Source organism: Oncorhynchus keta, chromosome 34 (genome assembly GCF_023373465.1).
Source record: "Oncorhynchus keta strain PuntledgeMale-10-30-2019 chromosome 34, Oket_V2, whole genome shotgun sequence".
Classification (NCBI taxonomy): domain Eukaryota; kingdom Metazoa; phylum Chordata; class Actinopteri; order Salmoniformes; family Salmonidae; genus Oncorhynchus; species Oncorhynchus keta.
Genome location: NC_068454.1, coordinates 81508788 through 81527870, shown reverse-complemented (window position 1 = coordinate 81527870; position 19083 = coordinate 81508788). Strand labels below are relative to the sequence as shown.

General features: G+C 42.0%; 1 protein-coding gene and 7 non-coding genes across 8 annotated transcripts in view; 1 reads left to right on the top strand and 7 right to left on the bottom strand.

Moving 5' to 3' along the window:
• Nucleotides 1-621: 621 nt before the first annotated feature.
• On the bottom strand, nucleotides 622-694 carry trnat-ugu (transfer RNA threonine (anticodon UGU)). The gene has a single exon. It is a non-coding gene; the product is annotated as a tRNA-Thr (tRNA).
• Nucleotides 695-2028: 1334 nt separating this feature from the next.
• Nucleotides 2029-2101, bottom strand: trnat-ugu (transfer RNA threonine (anticodon UGU)). The gene has a single exon. It is a non-coding gene; the product is annotated as a tRNA-Thr (tRNA).
• Nucleotides 2102-3215: 1114 nt separating this feature from the next.
• Nucleotides 3216-3288, bottom strand: trnat-ugu (transfer RNA threonine (anticodon UGU)). The gene has a single exon. It is a non-coding gene; the product is annotated as a tRNA-Thr (tRNA).
• A 1327-nt stretch (nucleotides 3289-4615) lies between these two features.
• trnat-ugu (transfer RNA threonine (anticodon UGU)) lies at nucleotides 4616-4688 on the bottom strand. The gene has a single exon. It is a non-coding gene; the product is annotated as a tRNA-Thr (tRNA).
• Nucleotides 4689-6178: 1490 nt separating this feature from the next.
• trnat-ugu (transfer RNA threonine (anticodon UGU)) lies at nucleotides 6179-6251 on the bottom strand. Its single transcript has one exon. It is a non-coding gene; the product is annotated as a tRNA-Thr (tRNA).
• A 1139-nt stretch (nucleotides 6252-7390) lies between these two features.
• On the bottom strand, nucleotides 7391-7462 carry trnat-ugu (transfer RNA threonine (anticodon UGU)). Its single transcript has one exon. It is a non-coding gene; the product is annotated as a tRNA-Thr (tRNA).
• A 270-nt stretch (nucleotides 7463-7732) lies between these two features.
• trnat-ugu (transfer RNA threonine (anticodon UGU)) lies at nucleotides 7733-7800 on the bottom strand. The gene has a single exon. It is a non-coding gene; the product is annotated as a tRNA-Thr (tRNA).
• A 2004-nt stretch (nucleotides 7801-9804) lies between these two features.
• Nucleotides 9805-19083, top strand: part of LOC118375927 (protein FAM171A1-like) — a 40563-nt gene continuing 31284 nt past the window's right edge. Inside the window, exon 1 of the mRNA XM_052492689.1 lies at nucleotides 9805-10159. Within this exon, the coding sequence (XP_052348649.1) occupies nucleotides 10048-10159 (112 nt within the window). The 5' untranslated portion in view covers nucleotides 9805-10047. The remainder of the gene's footprint in view (nucleotides 10160-19083) is intronic.

Sequence of the window (19083 nt, the reverse complement as noted above, 5' to 3'; positions counted from 1 at the left end):
ATCCCTAATAACTTTTTTTTAAAAAACAAATTCATATATTTGACTTTAGGCATAATATTTGTTGAAATAGGCTGATTTCTTCATTCTTTTCTGGTAGATTAAACTGAAATTGCAACCAGTGTTCTATGGCTTGTTTAGAAACAGTGATATTCTGGAGATGATTACATTTTCAAATATCCGAAAGTGAGAGGTTGCAATATCAATAAAGGGGAAAAGTCTATTCCTGTTCATGGGGTGAGTCATTGTAACTAATCTGCTGGAAAACCCGTTTGGATTTAAATACAACTTTTATCTTACAGTTAATATAAGGAAAAGGTCTAGTTAACGTTGTTGTTCTTTCAACATGCATCGCTGGTTTACATGACCTCTGCTACTCCTGTCTCTTGTTTCAGCCCTTTTTTAATCATGATGTGCGGCCCAGGACAAAATCGGCAATCGGCAAACGTGGAATCGTATCCTCAGGTTGTTTGGCAATGTCGCTTACAGTAGTAGTACAGCAGAGAATTGTTTTTGCAGGGTGATACTCTCAGTTTGATGTCACATTGAGAACGTTCTGCTGTTTTGAGCCCCCACACTGTGTAAAGTTTCAAATGAATGTCACAGAGGGTAGAGTCAAAATCAAGGCCCCAGTGAGAATTGAACTCACGACCCCTGGTTTACAAGACCAGTGCTCTAACCACTGAGCTATGGAGCCATACAATGGTATGGGAAGAATAGGAACGCTATAAAGAACACACCCGTCAGAGAGGAAAAAGAGAGACACACCTAAGTAACCAAACATGCAGGTTACCCAGTCTGGCTCCTACAGTAAAAGCAGAATCCTTGTCATCGTTTGTTATACATTTAATGACAAACTCTCCCAGGTCAATGTGACCCTAAGGCAGGTCTGGTCTGGTGGTCCACATTCTTCAGAATTCTCCTTTAATAGTCTCCTCTCCTCATTTCCATGTCTCCTCTCCTTCATGACCATTTATTTGTTATTTTTAGGGGTAGATCAGCTTTAATATTTCAGATAGAGTGTGTTTTTTTTCTCAATGTAATTGTCTGCATCATTTCCAATCCCCCATACCTTTTTTTTTTACAAATATTCTATTGTAATATTTCGCCCTAACCCTACCACCCCTCCCCTAATTGGAGTAAATTAATGGACAACAATACTTAGGCTTCTACTTCTATCTTATACATACTATAAACATATTACGGACACAGTATATTTGACATTAGTCATATATTTTTTTACATTTTGAGTCCCACCCTTCAGCTACCCTCAACCCCTCCCACCAATCTCTGAAAACCATCCTGTTTACTTTTTGTTAGCTGCACGTGAGACAATAACTCCACAAGTGGTCTTTGTGATATCATTCAACAATTGTTATACAATTTGTAAAAAATAAAATAAAAATCCCTAATAACTTTAAAAAAAAAAATTCATATATTTGACTTTAGGCATAATATTTGTTGAAATAGGCTGATTTCTTCATTCTTTTCTGGTAGATTAAACTGAAATTGCAACCAGTGTTCTATGGCTTGTTTAGAAACAGTGATATTCTGGAGATGATTACATTTTCAAATATCCGAAAGTGAGAGGTTGCAATATCAATAAAGGGGAAAAGTCTATTCCTGTTCATGGGGTGAGTCATTGTAACTAATCTGCTGGAAAACCCGTTTGGATTTAAATACAACTTTTATCTTACAGTTAATATAAGGAAAAGGTCTAGTTAACGTTGTTGTTCTTTCAACATGCATCGCTGGTTTACATGACCTCTGCTACTCCTGTCTCTTGTTTCAGCCCTTTTTTAATCATGATGTGCGGCCCAGGACAAAATCGGCAATCGGCAAACGTGGAATCGTATCCTCAGGTTGTTTGGCAATGTCGCTTACAGTAGTAGTACAGCAGAGAATTGTTTTTGCAGGGTGATACTCTCAGTTTGATGTCACATTGAGAACGTTCTGCTGTTTTGAGCTCCCACCCTGTGCAGCACTGTGTAAAGTTTCAAATGAATGTCACAGAGGGTAGAGTCAAAATCAAGGCCCCAGTGAGAATTGAACTCACGACCCCTGGTTTACAAGACCAGTGCTCTAACCACTGAGCTATGGAGCCGGTATGGGAAGAATAGGAACGCTATAAAAAACAGGTCAATGTGACCCGGCAGGTCTGGTCTGGTGGTCCACATTTGTTCAAATTCTCCTTTCTTCATTCTCCTCTCCTCATTTCCATGTCTCCTCTCCTTCATGACCATTTATTTGTTATTTTTAGGGTAGATCAGCTTTAATCCCCCATTGCAGATAGAGTGTGTAAAGTTTTTTTCAATGTAATTGTCACACCCGTTCAGAGAGGAAAAAATACTTAGGCTTCTACTTCTATCTTATACATACTATAAACATATTACGGACACAGTATATTTGACATTAGTCATATATTTTTTTACATTTTGAGTCCCACCCTTCAGCTACCCTCAACCCTCCCACCAATCTCTGAAAACCATCCTGTTTACTTTTTGTTAGCTGCACGTGAGACAATAACTCCACAAGTGGTCTTTGTGATATCATTCAACAATTGTTATACAATTTGTAAAAAATAAAATAAAAATCCCTAATAACTTTAAAAAAAAAAAAATTCATATATTTGACTTTAGGCATAATATTTGTTGAAATAGGCTGATTTCTTCATTCTTTTCTGGTAGATTAAACTGAAATTGCAACCAGTGTTCTATGGCTTGTTTAGAAACAGTGATATTCTGGAGATGATTACATTTTCAAATATCCGAAAGTGAGAGGTTGCAATATCAATAAAGGGGAAAAGTCTATTCCTGTTCATGGGGTGAGTCATTGTAACTAATCTGCTGGAAAACCCGTTTGGATTTAAATACAACTTTTATCTTACAGTTAATATAAGGAAAAGGTCTAGTTAACGTTGTTGTTCTTTCAACATGCATCGCTGGTTTACATGACCTCTGCTACTCCTGTCTCTTGTTTCAGCCCTTTAATCATGATGTGCGGCCCAGGACAAAATCGGCAATCGGCAAACGTGGAATAGTATCCTCAGGTTGTTTGGCAATGTCGCTTACAGTAGTAGTACAGCAGAGAATTGTTTTTGCAGGGTGATACTCTCAGTTTGATGTCACATTGAGAACGTTCTGCTGTTTTGAGCTCCCACCCTGTGCAGCACTGTGTAAAGTTTCAAATGAATGTCACAGAGGGTAGAGTCAAAATCAAGGCCCCAGTGAGAATTGAACTCAAGACCCCTGGTTTACAAGACCAGTGCTCTAACCACTGAGCTATGGAGCCATACAATGGTATGGGAAGAATAGGAACGCTATAAAGAACACACCCGTCAGAGAGGAAAAAGAGAGACACACCTAAGTAACCAAACATGCAGGTTACCCAGTCTGGCTCCTACAGTAAAAGCAGAATCCTTGTCATCGTTTGTTATACATTTAATGACAAACTCTCCCAGGTCAATGTGACCCTAAGGCAGGTCTGGTCTGGTGGTCCACATTCTTCAGAATTCTCCTTTAATAGTCTCCTCTCCTCATTTCCATGTCTCCTCTCCTTCATGACCATTTATTTGTTATTTTTAGGGGTAGATCAGCTTTAATATTGCAGATAGAGTGTGTTTTTTTTTTCAATGTAATTGTCTGCATCATTTCCAATCCCCCATACCTTTTTTTTTACAAACATTCTATTGTAATATTTTGCCTTAACCCTACCACCCCTCCCCTAATTGGAGTAAATTAATGGACAACAATACTTAGGCTTCTACTTCTATCTTATACATACTATAAACATATTACGGACACAGTATATTTGACATTAGTCATATATTTTTTTACATTTTGAGTCCCACCCTTCAGCTACCCTCAACCCCTCCCACCAATCTCTGAAAACCATCCTGTTTACTTTTTGTTAGCTGCACGTGAGACAATAACTCCACAAGTGGTCTTTGTGATATCATTCAACAATTGTTATACAATTTGTAAAAAATAAAATAAAAATCCCTAATAACTTAAAAAAAAAACAATTCATATATTTGACTTTAGGCATAATATTTGTTGAAATAGGCTGATTTCTTCATTCTTTTCTGGTAGATTAAACTGAAATTGCAACCAGTGTTCTATGGCTTGTTTAGAAACAGTGATATTCTGGAGATGATTACATTTTCAAATATCCGAAAGTGAGAGGTTGCAATATCAATAAAGGGGAAAAGTCTATTCCTGTTCATGGGGTGAGTCATTGTAACTAATCTGCTGGAAAACCCGTTTGGATTTAAATACAACTTTTATCTTACAGTTAATATAAGGAAAAGGTCTAGTTAACGTTGTTGTTCTTTCAACATGCATCGCTGGTTTACATGACCTCTGCTACTCCTGTCTCTTGTTTCAGCCCTTTTTAATCATGATGTGCGGCCCAGGACAAAATCGGCAATCGGCAAACGTGGAATCGTATCCTCAGGTTGTTTGGCAATGTCGCACAGTAGTAGTACAGCAGAGAATTGTTTTTGCAGGGTGATACTCTCAGTTTGATGTCACATTGAGAACGTTCTGCTGTTTTGAGCCCCCCTGTGCACACTGTGTAAAGTTTCAAATGAATGTCACAGAGGGTAGAGTCAAAATCAAGGCCCCAGTGAGAATTGAACTCACGACCCCTGGTTTACAAGACCAGTGCTCTAACCACTGAGCTATGGAGCCATACAATGGTTTGGGAAGAATAGGAACGCTATAAAGAACACACCCGTCAGAGAGGAAAAAGAATACTTACCTAAGTAACCAAACATGCAGGTTACCCAGTCTATACTCCTACAGTAAAAGCAGAATCCTTGTCATCAGTTATATTTGACAAAGTCATACATTTTTTTACATTTTGAGTCCCACCCTTCAGCTACCCTCAAACTCTCCCAGTCAATGTGACCTAAGGCCTCTGGTGGTCCACATTCTTCAGAATTCTAGTCTCCTCCTCATTTCCATGTCTCCTCTCCTTCATGACCATTTATTTGTTATTTTTAGGGGTAGATCAGCTTTAATATTGCAGATAGAGTGTGGTTTTTTTTCAATGTAATTGTCTGCATCATTTCAATCCCCCATACCTTGTTTACAAACATTCTATTGTAATATTTAAAATTAACCCTACCACCCCTCCCTAATTGGAGTAAATTAATGGACAACAATACTTAGGCTTCTACTTCTATCTTATTCATACTATAAACATATTACTTGTTTAGACACAGTATATTTGACATTAGTCATATATTTTTATCATTTTGAAAAGTCCCACCCTTCAGCTACCCTCAAAACCCTTTGGATTTAAATACAATCTTATCTTACAGAAAACCATCCTGTTTACTTTTTGTTCTTTCAACATGCACAAGTGGTCTTTGTGATATCATTCAACAATTGTTATACAATTTGTAAAAAATAAAATAAAAATAATCCACTGAAAACCATCCTGGTTTAATAACTGTCTCTTGTTTCAGCCCTTTTTTAATCATGATGTGCGGCCCAGGACAAAATCGGCATTTGGAAAAGGCGAATAAATTATCCTCAGGTTGTTTGGCAATGTCGCTTCATATATTTGACAGAGAATAATATTTTTGCAATAGGCTGATTTCTTCAGTTTCATGTCACAACTGAGAACGTTCCAGTGTTCTATGTTTTGAGCCCCCACACTGTGTAAAGTTTCAAATTTTCATGTCACAGAGGGTAGAGTCAAAATCAAGGCCCCAGTGAGAATTGAACTCATTCCCCTGGTTTACAAGACCAGTGCTCTAACCACTGAGCTGCTGGAGCCATACAATGGTATGGGAAGAATAGGAACGCTATAAAGAACACACCCGTTAATAGAGAGGAAAAAGAGAGACACGTTTAACCTTTCATGCATGTTATAAACAGTCTGACTCCTCAGTAAAAGCAGAATCCTTGTCATCTTGTTTGTTTTTTAATCAAACTCTCCCAGGTCAATGTGACCCTAAGGCAGGTCTGGTCTGGTGGTCCACATTCTTCAGAATTATCCTCTCCTCATTTCCATGTCTCCTCTCCTTCATGACCATTTATTTATTTTTTATTTTTTCAATGTAATTGTCTGCATCATTTCCAATCCCCCATACCATTTTTTTTTACAAACATTCTATTGTAGCACTGTGTAAAGTTTCAAATGAATGTCACAGAGGGTAGAGTCAAAACCAAGGCCCCAGTGAGAATTGAACTCACGACCCCTGGTTTACAAGACCAGTGCTCTAACCACTGAGCTATGGAGCCGTATGGGAAGAATAGGAACGCTATAAAGAACACACCTGTCAGAGAGGAAAAAGAGAGACACCCTAAGTAACCAAACATGCAGGTTACCCAGTCTGGCTCCTACAATAAAAGCAGAATCTTTGTCATTCAACAATTTGTTATACATTTAATGACAAAAAAGGTCAATGTGACCCTAAGGCAGGTCTGGTCTGGTGGTCCACATTCTTCAGAAATGCTCCTTTAATATCCCTCTCCTCATTTCCATGTCTCCTCTCCTTCATGACCATTTATTTGTTATTTTTTTTTTTAATATTGCAGATGAGTGTGTTTTTTTTTCAATAATTGTCTGCATCATTTCCAATCCCCCATACCTTTTTTTTTTACAAACATTCTATTGTAATATTTTGCCTTAACCCTAGGAGTAAATTAATGGAAACAATACTTAGGCTTCTACTTCTATCTTATACATACTATAAACATATTACGGACACAGTATATTTGACATTAGTCATATATTTTTTTCTTACATTTTGAGTCCCACCCGTTCAGCTACCCTCAACCCCTCCCACCAATCTCTGAAAACCATCCTGTTTACTTTTTGTTAGCTGCACGTGAGACAATAACTCCACAAGTGGTCTTTGTGATATCATTCAACAATTGTTATACAATTTGTAAAAATAAAAACACCCTAAAATAAAAATCCCTATAACTTTAAAAAAAAAATTCATATATTTGACTTTAGGCATAATATTTGTTGAAATAGGCTGATTTCTTCATTTGGTAGATTAAACTGAAATTGCAACCAGTGTTCATATGGCTTGTTTAGAAACATGATTTCTGGAGATGATTACATTTTCAAATATCCGAAAGTCAAGGTGAATATCAATAAAGGGGAAAAGTCTATCCTGTTCATGGGGTGAGTCATTGTTAATCTGCTGGAAAACCCGTTTGGTTTAAATACAACTCCATCATTACAGTGGAAAAGGTCTAGTTAACGTTGATGTTCTTTCAACAATTGGTTTATGACAATTTCTCTGTAAGCCCTTTTTAATCATGATAGGAAAAATCGGCAATCCCAAACCTAGTAATTGTTTTTTTACAATATTTGTTTAACTGTGTACAGTTTCAAATGAATGTCACAGAGGGTAGAGTCAAAACCAAGGCCCCAGTGAGAATTGAACTCACGACCCTGGTTTACAAGACCAGTGCTCTAACCACTGAGCTATGGAGCCGTATGGGAAGAATAGGAACGCTATAAAGAACACACCCGTCAGAGAGGAAAAAGAATACTTAGGCTTCTACTAATATCTTTGTTAATTTTTTTTTTAGCAGGTTACCCATCCTCCATATTTTTGATTCATACCCTAAGGCAGGTCTGGTCTGGTGGTCAAGATTCTTCAGAATTATCTTCCTCTCCTTCATGACCATTTTTTTTTTTTTTTTTTTTCAATGTAATTGTCATACCTGTTTTTTGAATGTCACAGAGGGTAGAGTCAAAACCAAGGCCCCAGTGAGAATTGAACTCACCCCCTGGTTTACAAGACCAGTGCTCCCACTGAGCTATGGAGCCGTATGGGAAGAATATGAACTATACAGAACACACCATACTTAGGCTTCTACTTCTATCTTATACATACTATAAACATATTACGGACACAGTATATTTGACATTAGTCATATATTTTTTTACATTTTGAGTCCCACCCTTCACCCTCAACCCCTCCCACCAATTCTGAAACCATCCTGTTTACTTTGTTAAAAGACAAAACTCCACAAGTGGTCTTTGTGATACCATTCAACAATTGTTATACAATTTGTAAAAAATAAAATAAAATCCCTAATAATATTTTTTTAACATTTTTGATCAATTAGTATATTTGCCTTTAGGCATAATATTTGTTGAAATAGGCCGATTTCTTCATTATTTTCTGGTAGATTAAACTGAAATTGTAACCAGTATATTTGCTATTTGTATTTCTTTTTACGTTTTCCCACCCTTCAGCTACCCTCAACCCCTCCCACCAATCTCCGAAAACCATCCATCTTTATAATGGTACACTTATCATAGTTCAGTTGTATTCCAGAGAGGTTAGAGAAATGATCTAGATTGTCTATGAGGCTGTGCAGGGATCCAAATGGTGGTTTTAAAAGAAAGCATGAGTCCTCAGCGTACAATGACACCTTTGTTTTTAAGCCCCGGATTTCTATCCCCTTGATTTTATTGTTGGATCTGATTTTAACATTTCGCTGGCCATAATAAAGAGATATGTCGACAGTGGACAACCTTGTTTCACTCCTCTTGACAGTAATACCCTCTTCCGACAATATCCGGTGAAATGTGTGGTTCCCACTGGGAATCATGGACCAATAAGGAGGGTGATGGAGTGCTGCATCATCAGATGACCATGACTCTTCAATTCCCCACCCTCAGTCCAATTGAGATGGTTTGGGATGAGTTGTACCACAGAGGGAAGGAAAGGCAGACAACAAGTGCTCAGCATATGTGGGAACCCATTCAAGAGTGTTGTAAAAGCCTTCCAGGTGAAGCTAGTTGAGAGAATGCCAAGAGTGTGCAAAGCTGTTATCAAATTAAAGGGTGGCTACTTTTAAGAATCTCAAATATAACATATATTTTGTTTTGTTTAAGACTTTTTTGGTTTTTGGTTACTACATGATTCCATATGTGTTATTTCATAGTTGCCTTCACTATTATTCTACATTGTAAAAATTAGTAAAAATAAAGAAAACCCCTTGAATGAGTAGGTGTGTCCAAACTTTGACTGGTACTGTATTACAAATGTCTTTAATGTAGTTAATGTCATTGTGTGAAGAAAAATGCAATTTTACACACTGTGGACACTAGTGTTGAGTGATTAACCGAAATGTTTGTTATTTTTCGTTTTTTAAAAACTTATTGATGTCAAGTAGATTAAATTATTTTCATTCCATTTGGTTCTGTTTTTTTTTCCTGAGCTCAATGCACATGTTGTGCAGTTTCCTTAGAGCGATCAGCATAGGCAGCAGCTTTATAAGTGATGAGATGATGACTTGGAATGAGATAATAGTCATCAAATAAAACAAATGTTATATACATAACAACGTAAAAATATTATATTTAAGTAATGTCAATAAATTATGGCTAATAAGCATTAATGGACAGTCACTACCATCATGGGACTTGTATTCATTGTTTTATTCTGTGTTATTACAACATTCAACCCATATGATGCATAATGCATTTCATGTTTAAACAGAACCGAGTTCAAAAAGCAGTAATTGCTCAGTGCTAGTGGACAGTATAGTTTTTAGTAGCAAGTAGGAATTACATCTCTGGTTAAATGGCGTATTTCATCAGTATGGTTTCAGATCAAAAATGTTTGGGCGAGTTAGTCTGTATTTGTTTTTAATTAACCATAATATCTTCATAAAGCAGTCAACTCTTCTTTCTACATGTGTTACACTTGCGGTGGTCAGACAAGCACTTCAGTGAGTCGCCTGGAGATGGCGGTCAAACCCCACTAATGATTCTGCTAGGCGCCTGTTTGGGGCAGCATCTGGTGTCGGAATAGTTAACGTGGGGCCGCCCTGGCTTCAGTGACTTTCTTTATTTTTTAAGAAAAAAAGAACCGACGGACCAGCAGGAGGGGTGGGATGCAGAACTGAACAGGACATACTGAAGGGGAAAATAGAGGGAACGCTAATGCTACAAAATATGGAGTCTTGCCCGATGTACATGTGTGTGTTTTACAATACACTGATGTAGCCAGTCAATTTTTTATATTTATTTGAACTATTTTTTGTGTGTGTGACATCTGCAATGACGAGGGTCGGGGTTTTGAGCAGGACCGCAGCGATTGTGCTCTGTCTTTTGGGATGCAATGTGTGGAAAGCGGTAACCAAAACCCTGCAAGATGACAACCCTCTAAAAGGTAGCTGATACAAATGATTCACTTTATTCAAAGTACTTGTGAGATGTTATGCCCAATATGTTCGTCTTGCTAGCTAGCTACTTGTATAGCTAGCGATAACTTGTCGTTGGTGGCTTATGTGCTAACTTCAGATAGTTATCTAGCTACGTTAGTTAGCTTTTCAATTGGCTAGTTCTATAACGTTCATTTGGCTGTCCTTTTCAGCCACAAAACTGTATACATACGTTATCTCGGTGGTTGTTCATGTTTAATTTAGCCAAGGTATTATATCATTTGAATGGTTTGAAGTGCTTTTGTGTCTCACAACGTGTCCTCAACTGAAACAAAAACACCTCACCATCTTACCTAGCTAGATAGCTAGACCTAACTGATATTGCAAGTTGTTGGCAAGCGGCTAGCTAACGTTATCTAGTTAGCTACTGTAACGTTAGTTGATGCTCAGTTATTCTGCAGCCTCTCAATTGTAATGGATAATTTTGGTGCAAGCCTTAGCTAAAACATGTTTTACTTGTCCTTATTCAGATGAGGTGAAAAAGTAATTTGAGCATTTTTTGATGCAATGTATCATTGTGTAATGGATTGTTTTCAGACCAGCAGTATTCCACGAGAGAGACAACGTTCATGCATTTTGTGTATGAATTTGACCACGTATGCAGGAGATTCATCCAGACATGATTATAAGCTAGATGCTGCAGATATGAGTGGGAGGAGGAATCTCACACACACCACCATCTCTCATAAATGAGTGAAAGGCAGTATATGACAGGTGGCTTTTGCTTCACTGCCTCTTCCTTCACAGCCTCCTGCTGAGATGGAGCTGAATTGGGGGCAGTGCTGGAAATGGTTTAGGCTGGGCCCAGCGAACCTATTTGTATCATTCTGTGGTTTTATTCGTTGTTACAGACATGAGTGAAATGGCAACACGCTGTAAAGCGTAGTTAGAATCACTGCAGATGTATTTCATTCAGCCACTCCAAAGCGTTCTCTTTTGTTAAAGAGAAGAGTGCTTCCAAGACTAGCCGTATCTGTTTCTCTCATGTACTCACTCACTTATTCTCACACACACACTACTTTGCTTGGAGAACTGTGCGGCTCTGTGTTTTGCTGCTTCAGTTTTCATTCTAATTTTGTTTGTTAATCATATTGCTGTGACTGAGTGTGTGCTCGTAGTTGTGTGAGGCCCTAACCAAACAGTAATTTATTAGACTATTTTGTGTGTCCCTGTCTGTAACTAAATATTAAGTGTCCCCAACTATCACGTGATGTCAACACATGACGTAGGTGCCTATTAAGTTCCTTAGAGAAAATGATTGATGCCTTCTGAGCATCTCAACTCAGTATTTTAATTGACCCCCCCCCACCACCCCTTTCTCTCTCTTTCTGTCTCTGTCTCTCTAAAAAACCTTCAGACCCTCCCTGGGGCTCTTGTTGATACTGAGGTCTCTTCTCTCCTCACACATAGTTAGCAACATGGATGCAGACAGACACATAATTATAGATCCAACTCTCATTACTGCAACCCATAATACACTACAGCTGGGAACAGACTCACTGCAGCCAGGGCTAAAGGACAGGGTGCCAGGAAGACCAAATCATGTTGAAGTGTGTGTGTGTGTGTGTTTGTGTGTGTGCCTATGCATATGACACACTGCAATGCAGCACTCTGCTTATCCTCAGGGCTTGTGCACAGAGACTACTATAACAGTGCTTTATACACCCATGCACTAGCACAACACCCGTATTGGTTGAGGGATTTCTGCAACAGTTTTCCACCAGTGCTCCTCCTGCTCCTCCTTGCACAAAGGCCGAGGTAGTGGGTGCTGGGTTGTTGCCATTCTACGGCCTCCTCCACGTCTCCTGATGTACTGGCCTGTCTCCTGGTAGCGCCTCCATGCTATGGACACTACGCTGACAGACACAGCAAACCTTCTTGCCACAACTTGCATTGATGTGCCATCCTGGATGAGCTGCACTACCTGAGCCACTTGTGTTGGTTGTAGACTCCGTCTCATGCTACCACTAGAGTGAAAGCACCGCCAGCATTCAAAAGTGACTAAAACATCAGCCAGGAAGCATAGGAACTGAGAAGTGGTCTGTGGTCACCACCCGCAGAACCACTCCTTTATTGGGGATGTCTTGCTAATTGCCTATAATTTCCACCTGTTGTCTATTCCATTTGCACAACAGCATGTGAAATGTATTGTCAATCAGTGTTGCTTCCTAAGTGGACAGTTTGATTTCACAGAAGTGTGATTGACTTGGAGTTACATTGTGTTGTTGAAGTGTTCCCTTTATTTTTTTGAGCAGTGTACTTATGTCATGCAATAAAATGCAAATGAATTACTTAAAATTCATACAATGATATTCTTTATTTTTTTTTAGATTCCGTCTCTCACAGTTGAAGTGTACCTATGATAAAAATTACAGACCTCTACATGCTTTGTAAGTCGGAAAACCTGCAAATTTGGCTGGTTATCAAATACTTGTTGTCCCCACTGTATATATATATTTATACATACTAGAGGTCGACTGATTCTGATTTTTCAATGCCGATACCGATTATTGGAGGACCCAAAAAAGTCGATACCGATTAAATCATCAGATTTAAAAGAAAATTATAATAATAAATATATATATATATATATGCATGTATGTGTAATAATATATATTTATTTATTTGTAGTAATGACAATTACAACAATACTGAATGAACACTTATTTTAACTTAATATAATACATCAACAAAATCAATTTAGCCTCAAATAAATAATGAAACATGTTCAATTTGGTTTAAATAATGCAAAAACAAAGTGTTGGAGAAGAAAGTAAAAGTACAATATGTGCCATGTAAAAAAGCTAACGTTTAAGTTCCTTGCTCAGAACATGAGAACATATGAAAGCTGGTGGTTCCTTTTAACATGAGTCTTCAATATTCCCAGGTAAGAAGTTTTAGGTTGTAGTTATTGTAGGACTATTTCTCTCTATACCATTTGTATTTCATATACTTTGAATATTGGATGTTCTTATAGGCACTTTAGTATTGCCAGTGTAACAGTATAGCTTCCGTCCCTCTCCTCGCCCATACCTGGGCTCGAAACAGGAACACATCGACAACAGCCACTCGCGAAGCATCGTTACCCATCGCTCCACAAAAGCCGCGGCCCTTGCAGAGCAAGGGGAACAACTACTTCAAGGTCTCAGAGCGAGTGACGTCACCGATTGAACCGCTATTAGCGTGCACCCCGCTGACTAGCTAGCCATTTCACATCGGTTACACCAGCATAATCTCGAGAGCTGATAGGCTTGAATCATAAACAGCTCAATGCTTGAAGCACAGCGAAGAGCTGCTGGCAAAAGCACTAAAGTGCTGTTTGAATGAATGCTTACGAGCCTGCTGCTGCCTACCATCGCTCAGTCTGACCGATCTATGAAATATCAAATCATAGACTTAATTATAACATAATAACACACAGAAATACGAGCCTTTGGTCATTAATATGGTCGAATCCGGAAACTATCATTTTGAAAACCAAAAGTTTATTCTTTCAGTGAAATAAGGAACGGTTAGGTATGCCATCCGTTAGATAAAATACGGAAGTCTAAATATTGTTGTTACATTGAAGGTTGTACAATGTTATGTCATAAGTATGTACAATTCAGGAAAATGAATTACGGTCTTTGTTAGGAATAAATGGTCTTCACACAGATAGCAACGAGCCATGCGGACCAAACTGCTGTATATACCCTGACTGCTTGCACGGAACGCAAGAGAAGTGACACAATTTCCCTAGTTAAATGACATTTATGTTAGCAGGCAATATTAACTAAATATGCAGGTTTTAAAAAAGTATTACTGCAAGGTGTTGCAGTCGGTGACAAAAAAAATAAATTGTTTTTTGTCACAGACTGTGCAACACCTTGCAGTAGTACTTTTTTCTCAGTGAGTGAGGTGGATATATCATTTTAAAACAAAATGTGATCGTTTCATTTTCTAGAGACAAACAATCTAGTGATAAGTTTCAGACAAACATGTCTGTCATTTAACAAGTCATGATTAGATGGGTGAAAAACACACCAATCTCTTTCAGAAGTTCTTTAAACAAAAATACATTTACCAACATTTCTGAAAATGGATAAATAGTGTTTTGGAATGAAACACTTCAAATATACCTTCAAGTCAGTATTTTTTCTGCAGTTCGTCCACTACGTCTGAGTTTCTCCACCCTAACCCAGATTGGGTCTCCATGCGCCAGAGAGACAGAACAACACCAGCACCGCTCATTCTCAAACAAGACCTCTTCGAAAACAAAGTAGTCTATCATGCTCGGCCCCCACGTCTTTATACACAACCAGGAAAGCGATAAAGGAAATGGAGAGTGTACCATAAATAGACCTAATAAGAGCAGAAACGGAGAGAGATGGGGAATCACCCAAATATTAATGAGATGACTCAAAGGATTTTTTCCCGTGGAACACAGAACACTGTGGTTTCCTAGTGTGCCAAGGAGGAGTTTGAAAGGTTGTGATGGTACCAAAGAAAGCCCCCTCTCTCCTCTCCTGCAAAATTGAGGGGATTATTCCCTCTATACTATAATCTCTGCCTACTCATTTACTGTCCTGGAATATTTATCAGGATATTTAAAGAGAGAACTTGGTAGGTTATGTTAGATGTTGTGGTGGATTATCCCTATCCTATTACATTTTTGTGTGTTTGTGTTGAGCGGGGAGAGAAATCACCAACAGGGGTTGAACCGGTACACACACCAGTATCTAGGACCAGATCTGACAGTTTAATAACCACTAACCATGGATACCTTACAGCAGTAGCCCAGTTGACCTTACAGCAGTAGCCCAGTTGACCTTACAGCAGTAGCCCAGTTGACCTTACAGCAGTAGCCCAGTTGACCTTACAGCAGTAGCCCAGTTGACCTTACAGCAGTAGCCCAGTTGACCTTACAGCAGTAGCCCTCCATCAGAGCTGCTAGTAGCCACAGACAAGAGGATGCGATGCAACTGTCCTCCTGCCATATTATGGCTCAGTGATGATGTCCAACTCCCTCTACCTCACAGCAGGGTCTGATCAATAACCTCTACACACACTCACACAAACACAATGATACACACTGGCTCTACCTCTCACACTCATACTATACTGTCTCACACACGCCCTGCTGCTGTGGCTGCTGTTGCTTGGGCTAATTGGTGGTAGATCTCAGCATCAGTTCAGGAAAAACTCTCTTTGATGCCTTTATCCTCCATATGGCAGACAGACCGACCCAGTTACTGAGAGAACGACTGGTTTAACAGGGCTGCTGAGACACAACATTTCTCTTCCTACATGCGTGTGTGTTTTTGCGATACACTTTTTTCAGAGGGCTGTAGCCTGTTTAAGGATGTCACCAGAGATTTATTGGATCAGAATGGGGAGGTGTGTGTGTGTGTGGTGTGTGTGTGTGCGTGCGTGCGTGTGCCCCAGTCTCCCAGGGGAGCTCTTCAGAGTGAGCACAGCTGGTACCCCTAAAGAAGGACGGAACACTGGGACAGGAAGTGATGCCTCATTTAAATACCTCCCTCTCCCAGACCCACTACAGTGAAACTTAAAATGTTTGTTGCAACTAGTTAGTTAAGTGATATTTTCGGGCGACCTAGATAGATAATCTGTAGTGGTCAGTCTCCTGTAGTCTGTATCTGTCTGACCCTCTGTGTGTCTGTTACCTGAATAATCATCCAGCCTGGGGAGTTGGGAGTGGAGGGTGAGCATGGTTGGGGGACGGGGTGAGTGTGTGTGTGTCTATGTAAGGCTAAAGGATGTGTATGTACGGTAGGGGGGAGGGGCACACCCTTTCAGCCTTAATTAAGGGCCAATGATCAGACACCACTCCCCTTATCACAAAGTGTCTGCCACAAGAGGACATGTAGATGAGAGACGGTGTGTGTGTTTGTGAGAGGGGGAGTGTTTGTGTATGTGTGAGAGAGGGTGTGTGTGTGTGTGTGTGTGTGTGTGTGTGTGTGTGTGTGTGACAAGGTTTGTGAGAGGGTGTGTGTGAGACAGGGTTTGTGAGAAGGGGGTGTGAGACAGGGTTTGTGATTGGGGGTTGAGACAGGGTTTATGAGAGGGGGTGAGACAGGGTTTATGAGAGGGGGTGAGACAGGGTTTATGAGAGGGGTGTGAGACAGGGTTTGGGAGGGGGTGTGAGACAGGGTTTATGAGAGGGGGGTGTGTGAGACAGGGTTTATGAGGGGGGTGTGAGACAGGGTTTATGAGGGGGTGTGTGTGAGACAGAGTTTATGAGAGGGGAGGGGGTTGTGAGACAGGGTTTATGAGAGGGGGTTGTGAGACAGGGTTTATGAGAGGGGGTGTGAGACAGGGTTTATGAGAGGGGGTGAGACAGGATTTGTGAGGGGGGGGGGTGAGACAGGGTTTGTGTGGGGGGTGTGAGACAGGGTTTGTAAGGGGGTGAGACAGGGTTTGGGGGTTGAGACAGGGTTTATGAGAGGGAGGGGGTGTGGACAGGGTTTGTGAGAGGGAGGGGGTGTGAGACAGGATTTGTGAGGGGGTGAGACAGGGTTTATGAGGGGGTGGGGGTGTGAGACAGGGTTTGTAAGGGGGTGAGACAGGGTTTGGGGGTGTGAGACAGGGTTTGTGAGGGGGGGTTGAGACAGGGTTTATGAGAGGGAGGGGGTGTGGACAGGGTTTATGAGAGGGAGGGGGGTGTGGACAGGGTTTGTGAGAGGGAGGGGTGTGGACAGGGTTTGTGAGAGGGAGGGGGTGTGAGACAGGATTTGCGAGGGGGTGAGACAGGGTTTATGAGGGGGGGGGGTGAGACAGGATTTGTAAGGGGGTGAGACAGGGTTTGGGGGTGGGGTGAGACAGGGTTTGTGAGGGGGGGGGTTGAGACAGGGTTTATGAGAGGGGGTGAGACAGGGTTTATGAGAGGGAGGGGGTGTGGACAGGGTTTATGAGAGGGGTGGACAGGGTTTGTGAGGGGGTTGCGGACAGGGTTTGTGAGAGTGAGTGAGGGGGGGTGTGGACAGGGTTTGTGAGAGTGAGGGGGGTGTGGACAGGGTTTGTGAGAGTGAGGGGGGTGTGGACAGGGTTTGTGAGAGTGAGGGGGGTGGACAGGGTTTGAGAGTGAGGGGGTGTGGACAGGGTTTATGAGAGGGAGGGGTGTGGACAGGGTTTGTGAGAGGAGGGGGTGTGAGACAGGATTTGCGAGGGGGTGAGACAGGGTTTATGAGGGGGGGGTGAGACAGGGTTTGTAAGGGGGGTGAGACAGGGTTTGGGGGGGTGAGACAGGGTTTGTGGGGGGTTGAGACAGGGTTTATGAGAGGGGGTGAGACAGGGTTTATGAGAGGGAGGGGTGTGGACAGGGTTTATGAGAGGGAGGGGGTGTGGACAGGGTTTATGAGAGGGGGGGGGGGGATGTGGACAGGGTTTGTGAGAGGGAGGGGGGGGTGTGAGACAGGATTTGTGAGGGGGTGAGACAGGGTTTGGGAGGGGGTGTGAGACAGGGAGGGGGTGTGAGACAGGGTTTGTGAGAGGGGGATGAGACAGGGTTTGTGAGAGGGGGTGAGACAGGGTTTGTGAGAGTGAGAGGGGTGAGACAGGGTTTGTGAGAGTGAGGGGGTGTGGACAGGGTTTGTGAGAGGGGGGATGAGACAGGGTTTGTGAGAGGGGGGGAGACAGGGTTTGTGAGAGTGAGAGGGGGGTGAGACAGGGTTTGTGAGAGTGAGGGGGGTGTGGACAGGGTTTGTGAGAGTGAGGGGGGTGTGGACAGGGTTTGTGAGAGTGAGGGGGGGTGTGGACAGGGTTTGTGAGAGTGGGGGGTGGACAGGGTTTGAGAGTGAGGGGGTGTGGACAGGGTTTGAGAGTGGGGGGGTGTGGACAGGGTTTGTGAGAGGGAGGGGGTGGACAGGGTTTGTGAGAGGGAGGGGGTGCGGCAGGGTTTGTGAGAGGGGGTGTGAGACAGGGTTTGGGAGGGGGGGTGAGACAGGGTTTGTGAGGGGGAGTGAGACAGGGTTTGTGAGGGGGGAGGGTGTGAGACGGTTTGTGAGGGGGGGGGAGACAGGGTTTGTGAGAGGGGGGGTGTGAGACAGGGTTTGTGAGAGGGGAGGGGTGTGAGAGGGGTGAGGGGGGAGGGGTGTGAGACAGGGTTTGTGAGAGGGGAGGGGGTGAGACAGGGTTTGTGAGAGGGGGGAGGGGGTGAGACGGTTTGTGAGAGGGGAGGGGGTGAGACAGGGTTTGTGAGAGGGGGAGGGGGTGAGACAGGGTTTGTGAGAGGGGAGGGGGTGAGACAGGGTTTGTGAGGGGGAGGGGGTGTGAGACAGGGTTTGAGAGGGGGAGGGGGTGTGAGACAGGGTTTGTGAGGGGAGGCGGGGTGTGAGACAGGGTTTGTGAGGGGGAGGCGGGGTGTGAGACAGGGTTCGTGAGAGGGGAGGGGGTGAGACAGGGTTTGTGAGAGGGGAGGGGTGTGAGACAGGGTTTGTGAGAGGGGGGAGTGTGTGAGACAGCGTTTGTGAGAGGGTGTGTGTGTGAGGGTGTGCTTGCGTGGGTGCGTGTGCACCAGGTATACGACACAGGAGTAAGTAGATGGTGTAATAGCATAGAGATGAGGAAGGTGTGTGTTTTGAGTTGATGAAATGAAGTGTTCCTCTTGCTGTAGGTGACTGTACAAGACTGAGCTGCTACTTATTTCAGTGATCAAATCAAATGTATTTATATAGCCCTTCGTACATCAGCTGATATCTCAAAGTGCTGTACAGAAACCCAGCCTAAAACCCCAAACAGCAAGCAATGCAGGTGTAGAAGCACGGTGGCTAGGAAAAACTCCCTAGAAAGGCCAAAACCTAGGAAGAAACCTAGAGAGGAACCAGGCTATGTGGGGTGGCCAGTCCTCTTCTGGCTGTGCCGGGTGGAGATTATA